The sequence below is a fragment of the Helianthus annuus genome, chromosome 13 (genome assembly GCF_002127325.2).
Source record: "Helianthus annuus cultivar XRQ/B chromosome 13, HanXRQr2.0-SUNRISE, whole genome shotgun sequence".
Taxonomy (NCBI): domain Eukaryota; kingdom Viridiplantae; phylum Streptophyta; class Magnoliopsida; order Asterales; family Asteraceae; genus Helianthus; species Helianthus annuus.
The window spans coordinates 132613611-132626817 of record NC_035445.2 but is presented as its reverse complement, the minus strand read 5'-3'; the positions used below and the strand labels follow the sequence as shown (position 1 = coordinate 132626817).

General features: G+C 37.9%; 1 protein-coding gene and 2 long non-coding RNA genes across 3 annotated transcripts in view; 2 read left to right on the top strand and 1 right to left on the bottom strand.

The window, feature by feature from the left end:
* Positions 1 to 276: 276 nt before the first annotated feature.
* LOC110901749 (putative receptor-like protein kinase At5g39000) lies at positions 277 to 1160 on the bottom strand. Its single transcript, XM_022148538.2, has one exon. It carries the CDS (start codon positions 1039 to 1041, stop codon positions 277 to 279), a length of 765 nt encoding a protein of 254 aa, XP_022004230.1. The 5' UTR covers positions 1042 to 1160.
* A 3954-nt stretch (positions 1161 to 5114) lies between these two features.
* On the top strand, positions 5115 to 6722 carry LOC110903261. Its single transcript, XR_002571793.1, has 3 exons — positions 5115 to 5366; positions 5839 to 5892; positions 6406 to 6722. It is a non-coding gene; the product is annotated as an uncharacterized LOC110903261 (long non-coding RNA).
* Positions 6723 to 12114: 5392 nt separating this feature from the next.
* LOC110903262 overlaps positions 12115 to 13207 on the top strand; it is a 1608-nt gene continuing 515 nt past the window's right edge. Inside the window, exons 1-2 of the long non-coding RNA XR_002571794.1 lie at positions 12115 to 12366; positions 12839 to 12892. This is a non-coding gene — a long non-coding RNA (uncharacterized LOC110903262). The remainder of the gene's footprint in view (positions 12367 to 12838; positions 12893 to 13207) is intronic.

Below are 13207 nucleotides of genomic sequence, written 5' to 3'. Positions count from 1 at the left end.
ACCAGAGAGCTTCCAAGAGAGGTTCAACCAGTATGACTGGTATTTCACCCCATCCGAGCACTCATCGTCCCACCAGCAGCAGCAGTATCAGCAGCAACAGGATCCTTCCCAGGATTCTCGACTCAGGGCGGTCACGCCGCCGCCACCACCGCTTGTAGAGCAGCAACCGCCTCCGGAGCCACCGAGGCGGAGAAGGTCGAACGCACGGATGTCCGTGCCAGGAGGAGTTCGAATTAGTACTCCCCAGCCTTCAAGTGGCAGCCATTACCCGCCACTTCAGGAAGAAGAGGACCCACTGTTGTCCGAAGCGGGCCTTCCAGACAACACTTCAAACAATACAACCCCAAAGGCGTAAACATCAGATTTTCTTGTTAATCTGCCCGTGTAGAAATAATTTGGATCCATGTACCCAAAGGTGCCTTTGACTGTGGTGATAACATGTGTATGTGTTTGATTTATCGGCCCTATTTTAGCCAATCCAAAGTCTGCAATCTTGGCAGCATAATTCTGATCCAACAAAATGTTGGAGCTTTTCACGTCACGGTGTATGACTCCTTGTTGTGTGCCAGTGCCGGTGTGTAGATAGTCCAAACCACGTGCAGCTCCGATGCATATCTTGAGCAGTTGAGACCAAGTCAAAACTGTATCGTTCTTGTGAAGATGATCATAGAGGGTTCCATTATGCATGTACTCATAAACAAGAGCCATCTCTTTCCCCTCGTTGCAATAACCAATAAGCGGCACAATGTTACAATGGCGCAACCTAGAAAGCATCCTAACTTCAACCCAAAACTCAGTTGCTCCTTGATTTGACATGAAATCCAACCGTTTAATGGCATAGATACTTGTTGGGTCATCAGAGAACATTCCTTTATACACCTTACCAAACCCACCTTGGCCAATACACCATTTTTCATCAAAGTTATCCGTTGCTGAACTGAGCTCAGCCATTGAAAAGCAGCGACATTGGTGCTCCAGGGCAGGTAGTAAAGGTGTGGATGGAGTCATGTCGTATTTGGCGGTTACATGAGTTAATATCATATTCAATATATACTCGCATATATCTATCGATATCCTCCCTTAGTCCCAAGCTTGTTCACTTAGTTATTTCCCTAAAATACATAATAACCAAAATGACTTGAAATGTTTTACTACCTTATGAAATACTTTGGGGAAGGATCCACTAAAAAGTGGATTTTGCCTAAGTAGCCTAAGAAGGATTCTTATAATGACATGTGGCACTCCTAATAAGTAGGAATGAAGGACATTTTGGTCCTTATAAATATGAGTGAAAATGACATGTGGCACCCCTTTTGTTTTTTTTAAATATAACACAAAAAAATCTAGTACAAAAAAATCTAGCACAAAAAATCTAGTACAAAAAAATATAGCACAAAAAATCTAGTACAAAAAAAATATAGCACAAAAAATGTAGTACAAAAAAATATAGCACAGTACAAAAAAATCTAGCACAAAAAATCTAGTACAAAAAAATATAGCACAAAAAATGTAGTACAAAAAAATATAGCACAAAAAAATCTAGTACAAAAAATATAGCACAAAAAATGTAGTACAAAAAAATATAGCACAAAAATCTAGTAAAAAATATAGCACGAAAAATCCAACAAAAAATGTAGTACAAAAAATCCAGCACAAAAATTTAATAAAAAAAATTAAGACAAAAAAATTCAGCATAAAAAATTTAGCACAAAAATATAGTACAAAAATCCAACACAAAAAAATGTTATACAACATAAAAATACAACACATTTTAGTGGGTTTTTTAGTATTCATATTTTATATAACAATATGGTACTCAAATTAAAGATAAAAAAAGGCTCGATTTTATGGTGAAATTTTTATGAAAAAATAATGTCGTATAAAAAAGTTATGAACGTTTAAAAAATGGGGGTGGAATATGCATGTGCCTTGCATGTGGAGAGAAAAAGTCTATAAATATGATTTTCCCAAGATACCCTTGCACTCCTCCTTTCTCCTACACTTTCATCTTAACCATTGATTTGAAAAATGAATGGTTAAGATTCCTTCTCATCCTACTTAGGCAAAATAAACTTTTTATTTGATCTTACCCCCTTTCTACTAAACACCATTTTTAAGATCTAAAGTTGTTTTTATATAAAAATTAATTTTTAATGATATTATACCTGTGGTACTTAACTAACCATCTAGTGATCAATTAAAGTGTACGTATGAAGATAATACTACTAAGATCAAGTGAAAGTTGCGAAACCGACGAACCATATTGTTGGCCTAGTCTTTCAATCACGAACATACAAAACCAAACACACAGGATTTGTAGACTAACACGTCTCATACTCTTTATATTACTATTAAACTGAACTCGACAAATAAAACTGAATACATAACCCTATATTTATACTAAACATAAACTATTTCTAGTCCAACTCAAACTCTATTTAAAAAATTAAATAAACTAACTAGATAAACATATCTAATAAAAGGATAATTCAAACTAATTTTATCTCTAACTTGAATTATCTTTAAAGTTTAACCCATATCAACTTTCTGGATAATTCTTCAAATCAGAATTATCTCTTCACATATGACCCGCAGATGTCCAGATTAAAAGGATCGCTAACAATTTCAAGTAATCACAGACCAAAATAACAATATTATAAAGAAACACTACTTATTTTGTTGAATGCATTGTGAGAGAAATGGTCAGAGTTCATATTAGCAAAACTGATAGAAAGATAAATAGATCGATACTTACAGTGAACAGCACGATGATGTTGATTATGAAGGAAGAAGAAGATGAAGCAAAAGCATGCATTTGACGTGGTAATTTGATTCCCAGTGCCTCTTAAAACAGTCTTACTTTATTGACTTCAAGTCTTCTCCAACACACTTTCTTTGGTATTACACTTTTCATGTATTGGCTATTATTGGTATCAACACTTTTCATATGTCGGCTATTATTAGTATTACACTTTTCATCCTCTAGTCTTAGGGTGCACGGGGTGCCTTCGGCAACCCCATGCGGTGATCCCTTTTCCCGCTCGGCAAGAACACCGCCATCCATGCGGTGAGTAGAGAGAGGAGAGAGAACCGGTGGCGGCTCACCGAAGAGAGAGGGAGGAGAGAGAGAGGGAGTGACCAATCAATGCTTTTCTTTTTTTTTTTTAAAAAAAAAAAAAAAAAACCAATTCACCTAAGAGGGGAGTGCCGCCATCAATTTAGGGTGTTAGGGGAGTTTAAGAGGGGAGTTGACGTGGCACACGAGGATTGGTTGGGCGTAAGAGAGGGGACTCACCTCTTAGGTGAGCACCCCTTACACCCTTATTATTTCCGCCTTTTTTTATGACTTAGAAAAGCCCAATTACTTGGGTACACCTAACGGTAAAAGGCTACCTACACCTATAAACACAAATGATGTTGGTGATCAAGCCCGCCCCCACTATTTCGGAGGAAACTCACTGCCCAAAAAACGACTACCCATTGTAGTAAAATACTCGGTTCAACCCAGAGCAATTTAGCTCCCCCTTCTAAGGGCATATTTGGTTTTTTTTTTTTTTTTAAATGAGGTCGTAAGAGCATTCACATCCCATCTATTAAAAAATGAGAAAAAAACGATTAAAAATACAATATATCTCATCCACTATTTATGTACCCTACTCTTATATTTTGAAAAATCACTATAAAACTACTATTCATCCTCCATTAAATTATTAAAAGTGTATATAAACAAGAAATTTAATAAAATAAAGTGTTTGTAACTAAGACAAATACAATGAGTAGAAAATGATAGAGGGGATCTGAATGCTCTATACCATAACCAACCTCATTTATAAATTGAGGGAAATGACCATAATGTTATGAACATTATATAAAGTTTATCATATAGATCAAGATTTCTCTAGATCTATCAAGTAAGTAGATGAACTCTTTGTCAAAATTATGAATAATGTACAATACTACTTGTCCATCAAGTAGTTAACCTTATCTACCAAATAGTTATTTTTATAGTATAAATACAAGCTCAAGAAAGAAGAGAAAATGTACCTGGTGAATGCACTTTCATAAGTTATGATATTTTCTACTTCTTGCTCTTATAATATTTCTATAGTTTTTAAAGTTCTAGCACTAAGGGTAAGGATAGTGTAAAAAGTGCTCAAAGTGTGAGAAATGTGAGAAGTGTATTATAACACTACATATAATACTATATAACACCATATAAACACCGTATAACAATATGTAACACCATATAATACCATATAACACTATGTAACACTATATATCATTATATAACAAATATAACACTATACATCTATTATAGATATGCTATCAGACAACCTATAGTGTTATATTTGTTATATAATGATATATCGTGTTACATAGTGTTATATAGTATTATATGGTGTTACATATTGTTTATACGGTGTTTATATGTTGTTATATAATATTATATATAGTGTTATAATACACTTCTCACACTTCTCACACTTTGAGCACTTTTTACAGGATCCTCTACCCTAGCACTAATCTTGTATTAATTCTTGTTATATTATAACATGTTATCAACACGAGTCGCTTATATCCTAATCAAGGAAGACCTTAAGCCCAAAGATATCCATCATAAGCAATTCATTAACTTTATAATTTACTTTGAAAAAAAAAATTAAGTGCAAAAGAACATTTTAATATACATATTTCATAACTACAGGACTACTAACAATCTAACAATTATGCATCTAACTTTTACTTTTATCTCAGCTAACTTGTATTTATACACACACGCTCACATTTCTTTAGAGTTTACGTTTACTTATACATGCTAATATTTTTATTCTTATTATTATGCATCCTAATTTTATATCTTTTAAAATAACATTTCTTTAATACATCATTTATTATACATACATACATATATATATATATATATATATATATATATATATATATATATATATATATATGTAGGGGAAGGTTCATTTAAGAAGAAAAATTAATTGAGAAGAAAAAGAACAAAGGGTATAATTGTAATGTAACACCCCAAAATGGTAAATGATAAATAAAGAAATTAACTTGGTTAATGAAAGTCATGGTATAGTGATAACTAGTTAAATAAAAAAATGCTTAAGTAAAATACACTCTCTAAGTGGGAGGGCTAGTTATGTAAATTAGTGAATAAATGGGTTAATTAAGAAATAATTAAAACAAAAACACAAACACTGGTGTGTGTGTGTGTTCGTACGATCCAGGGGAGGAAGAAAAGGGGAGCCAAACCCTAGCTACTAGAAATCAAGCAAATTGAGTCACAATTTGTGTGAAATTCCTATGCATGAGCCCTAAAAATCAAGCATCTAACCTTGGCTAGTAAAGAGGTGAGTTTTAATCATGAAAATTATGAATTGTAGAAAGATGGGTTCAACCAAATCTCGAATTCTTGTATCAAAAAGGAGAAATCTTAGTTAGAATTTCTCTCTAGAACAAGAATCATGTTGATTTCTGGCTTGTAGGAAATATATTGGTTAAACCCCATTTGTTGAAGTTGAGTTAAGATTAGTAGGATCATAGTGTTAAGAATCCTTGTTATCTTGATGTATGATCTTGATTGTAGTACTAGAATGATAATTAGATTGATGTAGAATAAAATAACTATGTGAAATTGAATGAATGAGATTGTTGTGTGATCATAAACTCATGGAACATGCTTTATAGACTTGTACCTTGTACCATATCCATAATGCCTACCACGTGTTCGATAAAATGCCTAAATGAGGAATGTATGTGTATTTTGGAAAAATGGTAGAATGAAGCGATAAACTAAACAAAGGAATGAATGTCGTGATGTAGGCATAAAGGAAGAAGGTACAAGCACCAAGAAACCGGAAGGCGCGCAAGATCGAGGTAAGTTTCGTTTTACACGAATCTTTATTATATTTCCCGTTTATATTAAATTTAATGTAAAGCTATCCTTGTATAACGAACGTGACAATGTAGTAAGTAAGCAACAAATCCCTTGTGGATTTGGGTATGCTAATGAAAGTAATGTTGAGTTTGTGCTAAACCCAATTTTCACGGGTTGAACGTGTATGCTTAACTCTCTACGAGAGTGTTTATGCTAAACCCAATTCCACGGGTTGAATGTGTATGCTTAACTCTCTACGAGAGTGTTTATGCTAAACCCAATTCCACGGGTTGAATGTGTATGCTTAACTCTCTACGAGAGTGTTTATGCTAAACCCAATTACACGGGTCGAATGTGTATGTCGAACTCTCTACGAGAGTGGTTATGCCTAACCCAATTATTGGGTTGTTGTATGCTTAAGAGTAAGAAGGTTTTATATGTATAAAGCTAAAACAAAGGATTATGATTTTCTATGAGATAACTAACCTTTTAAATTGTGAATGTTAATGTAGGTAAAGCACCTCTTTAGGCGATTTGGAGATATGGGACGAGCACATGTTCAAGCCTTATGATACCAAGCGCTTCCGCAACTTATATGCATGTTTTTGGGTCGTGTTTATTACTTGTTAAACTTGTTGAAATGTTTTAGAATTGAAAACTTGTCGTTTTTGTTGGGATGGTTTTATGTTAAATGGGTCGTAGTGTAAACGTTGTAAGTTATGTCAAAACAGGGGGTATGCTCGTTTTACAAACGGGTCATGCCCAAATTTTGTAAAAATTTTCTATTAAGTGTCAAAATTGTATTTCAATGTCCGAAAGATCTTGCTTAGTATGTAATTTAGTATTTTAGAAAAAGTGGTCCTAACAAGTTGGTATCAGAGCCAAGGTTTGAGGGATTCGAGCTTTTAACGCGATGCTTGAACTCAAACCAATGGCTCGTTCGAAAGTGTGCTCGCTCCCGAATCGCCAATGAGGTAATAATGTATGATTTCGATAAATGCTAGTATATGTTATGAGTTTAAGATATAAGGTTAAGTTAAATATGTGAAGTAACAATTATGGGTAGCGAAACAAGTAATTCTGGAACCCGGGCAGCTGGTACGGACCTGGAAGTGGGTTAAAACACAAAAAAATGAAGTTGCAGCGAAACGATCGGGGGAAGGCCGTCGCCGACGCCCTGTATGTCCGTCGCCGACGCCTTATTTTGGCCGACGGCCTAAGTTCCTGTCTACGGACCTTTATACCCGACGCCCATTTTTAAGAGCCGTCGCCGACGGGCTACCCTGCCGTCGCCGACGGCTAGCGCGGGACTGGTTCGCTGATTTGCCTTGTTTTTACCCATTCTAAGTTCCCGTATCAATTGAAAGCCTACTAAATTGTGATGAAAAGTCCATGTGGGACTTCATAGGTATGGGGAACCATAAATAGAAATTGTGAAGTGATAAACTCGAAATAATCGGAGGTGACGAGTCGAATAATATGAACGAATAGTAAAAAAATTTAAAAAGGCAAGTAAAATGCAACCAAGGGAAGGTGGATGAAATAAACTTGGAATAATGAACTATGACGTAATGAAAGCTTGTTAGTTGTGTTAAATATAAATGTGATGTTGTGTAGATGGCCGATGCAAGAAATATCAATGATGATAATGATGATAACAATGATGCGGCTAGACAAGAAGCATTCGAGAACAGAGTCACTGAAGTAGCGGAAGGGGTTATACAAGCCAATCTACCACGGTTGGCTCAAGAAGTAGAAAGCCGAGTTCTGGGTGTGGTGGATGCTATGATGACCAGTAGGTTTGAAGAATTGAAAGAATTAATCGAAGGATCCAAGGGTAGAGGTAAGGAACGAAGGTGAACTTATAAGGATTTTATGGCATGCCATCCGACGACGTATGACGGTAAAATAGATCCTGTTGAATGTCAAAGATGGATCTCGAACATAGAGGCGGTCTTTATACGAAGTCGGTGTGATAAGGAGGATCAAGTGATGTTCGCTACCGGTTTACTAACCCATCAGGCGAAGGATTGGTGGGATGCTCACAGCAAGGAGGTAGGCGAAGACAGACTGCAAGTTATGACTTGGCAGGAGTTTAAGGGGCCCTTCATGAGATATCATTGTCCTCAGTCGGCTATCGACAAGATTCAGGAGGATTTCTTACGCCTCCGGCAGAAAAACGAATCAGTGAATGAAATAGCAAACAATTTTATGGATAAGATGAAGTTCTGTGGAGAATTGGTAACAACCGAGAGGATGAAGATAAGTCGCTTTTATGGCGTGTTAAAAGCAGAAGTTAGAGAGTTCATCACTCCCTCAAAATGTGAAACTCTTGAAGAGCTCATTGATTTAGCGCGGGATAGAGAGATCGAAATTAAAAGGAAAGAGGAGCGAGGTGAAAAGAGGCCGAGTGAAAAAGGTGCAAGTTTTAGTCCATCCAAAAAGGGGAAGTTTCAGGATCAAGGAAGAAAGGGTAAGTCGAAGGGTGGGATTACACCATGCAAGACGTGTGGAAAGCTCCATACCGGAGAGTGTTTGTTAGGTAAGAAGGGGTGCTTTAAATGTGGTAAGGAAGGGCATTCGTCCTATCAATGCCCGGATAACCCAAAGACTTGTTTCAACTGTTTCGAAAAAGGGCATATCAAGTCGGAATGTCCAAAGCTTCAACAAGGGTCAAAGAAAGAAGATAGGAAGCAAGAGGGTTCTAGGGCAAAGGGGAGAATGTTTCAGATCACGTCTGAAGAAGCCAAGTCCCAGCCAAATGTGGTCTCAGGTATTTTTCTAATAAATTCTATACCGGTTTACGTTTTGTTTGATACCGGAGCTACCATGTCGTTTATCTCTAGCGAAATTGTTCAACATCCATCCTTTAAGATTGAACGAATGTCGATGCCCTTAGAAGTAGAGATAGCAGATAGCAAAAGTTTCTTGTTGCACGAAATATGTAAAAATTGCAAATTGACCATTGAGGATGAGGAGTTTGCTATTGATCTTATCCCCATGATCTTGGGGGAATTCAAAGTAATAGTGGGTATGGATTGGATGTCTCAAAACCACGCGGAGATAAATTGTGAAACCAAAACCATACATCTCCGAGCCCCAAGTGGAAGACGATTAAATGTACAAGGCGAAAGAAAGATGGAAGCGAAGCTATGTACTCTCGTTCAAGCCACTAAGTACGTGCTCAATGGGAGTAGAGCATACTTAGCTTACGTAGTAAATACTCAACAAAGCTTCCCAAAGCTTGAAGATGTTGAAGTTGTGAACGAATTTCCGGATGTATTCCCGGAGGAATTGCCGGGACTCCCTCCCGAGCGAGAAGTGGAGTTCAATATCGAATTGAATCCGGATGCGAAACCAGTCGCGAAGGCTCCCTATAGATTAGCTCCCACGGAAATGCGGGAATTAATGACACAAATACAAGACCTCCTAGACAAAGGCTTTATACGCCCAAGTGTGTCGCCTTGGGGAGCGCCCGTCTTATTTGTTAAGAAGAAAGACGGGTCGATGCGCATGTGCATCGACTATAGGGAGTTAAATAAGCTAACCATAAAGAACCGCTACCCTTTACCTAGAATTGACGACCTTTTCGATCAGTTACAAGGGGCGAGTTGGTTCTCCAAGATAGATCTGCGATCGGGGTACCATCAGCTTAGAGTACGAAAAGAAGACATTCCAAAGACCGCATTTAGAACCCGTTACGGACATTATGAATTTTTAGTTATGTCCTTCGGGTTAACAAATGCGCCGGCGGCATTTATGGACCTTATGAACCGTGTATGCCGACCCATGTTGGATAGATCGGTAATTGTATTCATAGATGACATTTTGGTTTATTCACGAAGCAAAGACGAACATGCGGTACATTTGCGTGAAGTACTTGAAACTCTCCGTAAGAAGAAGCTCTACGCAAAATTTTCAAAGTGTGCCTTTTGGCTTAGGGAGGTACAGTTTCTGGGGCACGTGATAAATGCGGAGGGTGTTATGGTTGATCCTTCAAAGATCGATGCTGTAATGAAGTGGGTTCCTCCGAAAAATCCAACAGAGATAAGAAGTTTTCTGGGTCTTGCTGGATACTACCGAAGGTTCATACAAGATTTTTCCAAAATAGCCTTACCCTTAACAAAATTGACAAGAAAGAAAGATAAGTTTGTATGGGAAAAAGAACAGGAGGAGGCTTTTCGAATGTTGAAAGAAAAACTATCAACTCCCCCGATCCTAACGTTACCAGACGGAACCGAAGACCTGGTGGTCTTTTCAGACGCTTCACACCAGGGATTGGGTTGTGTTCTAATGCAAAGAGGGAGAGTTATCGCCTATGCTTCGCGACAATTGAAGCCTCATGAGGTGAACTACCCCACACATGACTTGGAATTAGCGGCGGTAGTGTTTGCATTAAAGATTTGGAGGCATTATCTTTATGGGGCAAAATGCACCATTTACTCGGACCACAAAAGCCTTAAATATTTCTTTGGACAGAGAGACCTAAATATGAGGCAGCGGAGGTGGTTGGAACTTATCAAAGATTATGATTGCGATATCCTCTACCATCCGGGGAAGGCAAATGTAGTAGCCGATGCATTAAGCCGTAAAGAGTATCCACCTCCCATAAGAGTGAAATCCATGAAGATGATAGTTACTCCACGATTACTCGAGGCAATACGCGAATCCCAAATAAAGTCGCTCGGAGCGGAAGACCTGAAGAGGGAACGACTAAAAGGTGTGATCGATAATCTAGAAGAAAATTCGACCGGGCTTAAGACGCGGTTCGGCCGAATTTGGATTCCGCGATTCTGCGAAGTCAAAGCTGCCTTGCTCGACGAAGCACATAAGTCTCGATATTCGGTCCATCCCGGGGCTACAAAGATGTATCGGGACTTGAAAGCCAATTATTGGTGGCCGGGTATGAAGCGTGACATAGTTAAATACGTCGCGAAATGCTTAACATGCTCCCAAGTGAAAGTAGAACATCAAAAGCCGTATGGGAAATTACAACCTTTGGAGATACCGGTATGGAAGTGGGAGGAACTAACGATGGATTTGATAACCAAACTTCCTAAAACAAAGAAAGGGCACGATACAATATGGGTAATCGTAGACCGACTTACAAAAAGCGCTCACTTTTTACCCATCAAAGAAGCTTACTCTTCCGAGAAAATGGCAGAAATTTATATGAACGGGATCATATCCCGTCATGGAGTGCCCGTGTCGATTGTCTCGGATCGGGACACTAGATTTACTTCTCGTTACTGGCGGAAGTTTCACGAGAGTGTGGGTACGAAGTTGCACATAAGTACCGCCTACCACCCTCAAACGGACGGCCAGTCAGAAAGAACCATTCAAACGCTCGTTGATATGTTGAGAGCGTGTGCCTTAGATTTTGGAGGAAGTTGGGACGACCAATTGCCCCTGGTCGAGTTTTCTTACAATAACAGTTACCATAGTAGTATTCAAATGGCACCTTACGAACTATTATACGGGAGAAAATGTAGGACTCCCGTATGTTGGGGCGAAGTGGGACAAAGGGAGCTTGCACCAAGTGATTTAATAGCAATAACGAATGAAAAGATCGAAATGGTTAGAACAAGGTTGAAAGCAGCTCAAGATCGGCAAAAAGCTTATGCAGACAAGAGAAGGCGTCCTATTGAGTTCCAAGTTGGAGATTTTGTCTTGCTAAAGGTGTCCCCATGGAAGGGTATAATCCGTTTTCGCAAACGGGGAAAGCTAGGTCCTCGTTACATCGGGCCGTTTAAAATCTTAGCTCGGGTTGGAAGGGTTGCGTATCGACTAGAATTACCGCCTGCTCTAGACGGGATTCACCATACCTTCCACGTGTCACAATTGAGAAAGTGCCTTGCGGATGAGACAGCACTAGTACCTCTTGATGATATTGAGTTGGACGAAGGGTTAAATTATGTCGAAAGGCCCATAGCCATTAAGGATTTCAAGGTGAAGAATCTCCGCAACAAAGCTGTTAGACTAGTGTTGGTACAATGCAGCACCGGAAGGGTTCGGATCTTACGTGGGAAGCAGAAGACGAGATGAGAAGGCACTATCCTTTTCTTTTCGGTATGTCAATATTTAAATTATGATCAGGTTTCGGGGACGAAACCTCCTTTAAGGGGGTAGACTTGTAACACCCCAAAATGGTAAATGATAAATAAAGAAATTAACTTGGTTAATGAAAGTCATGGTATAGTGATAACTAGTTAAATAAAAAAATGCTTAAGTAAAATACACTCTCTAAGTGGGAGGGCTAGTTATGTAAATTAGTGAATAAATGGGTTAATTAAGAAATAATTAAAACAAAAACACAAACACTGGTGTGTGTGTGTGTTCGTACGATCCAGGGGAGGAAGAAAAGGGGAGCCAAACCCTAGCTACTAGAAATCAAGCAAATTGAGTCACAATTTGTGTGAAATTCCTATGCATGAGCCCTAAAAATCAAGCATCTAACCTTGGCTAGTAAAGAGGTGAGTTTTAATCATGAAAATTATGAATTGTAGAAAGATGGGTTCAACCAAATCTCGAATTCTTGTATCAAAAAGGAGAAATCTTAGTTAGAATTTCTCTCTAGAACAAGAATCATGTTGATTTCTGGCTTGTAGGAAATATATTGGTTAAACCCCATTTGTTGAAGTTGAGTTAAGATTAGTAGGATCATAGTGTTAAGAATCCTTGTTATCTTGATGTATGATCTTGATTGTAGTACTAGAATGATAATTAGATTGATGTAGAATAAAATAACTATGTGAAATTGAATGAATGAGATTGTTGTGTGATCATAAACTCATGGAACATGCTTTATAGACTTGTACCTTGTACCATATCCATAATGCCTACCATGTGTTCGATAAAATGCCTAAATGAGGAATGTATGTGTATTTTGGAAAAATGGTAGAATGAAGCGATAAACTAAACAAAGGAATGAATGTCGTGATGTAGGCATAAAGGAAGAAGGTACAAGCACCAAGAAACCGGAAGGCGCGCAAGATCGAGGTAAGTTTCGTTTTACACGAATCTTTATTATATTTCCCGTTTATATTAAATTTAATGTAAAGCTATCCTTGTATAACGAACGTGACAATGTAGTAAGTAAGCAACAAATCCCTTGTGGATTTGGGTATGCTAATGAAAGTAATGTTGAGTTTGTGCTAAACCCAATTTTCACGGGTTGAACGTGTATGCTTAACTCTCTACGAGAGTGTTTATGCTAAACCCAATTCCACGGGTTGAATGTGTATGCTTAACTCTCTACGAGAGTGTTTATGCTAAACCCAATTCCACGGGTTGAATGTGTATGCTTAACTCTCT

What these genes read in the sequence shown, in the direction of transcription:
- LOC110901749 (XM_022148538.2), bottom strand. Translation starts at nt 1,041, where the DNA reads ATGATATTAACTCATGTAACCGCCAAATACGACATGACTCCATCCACA.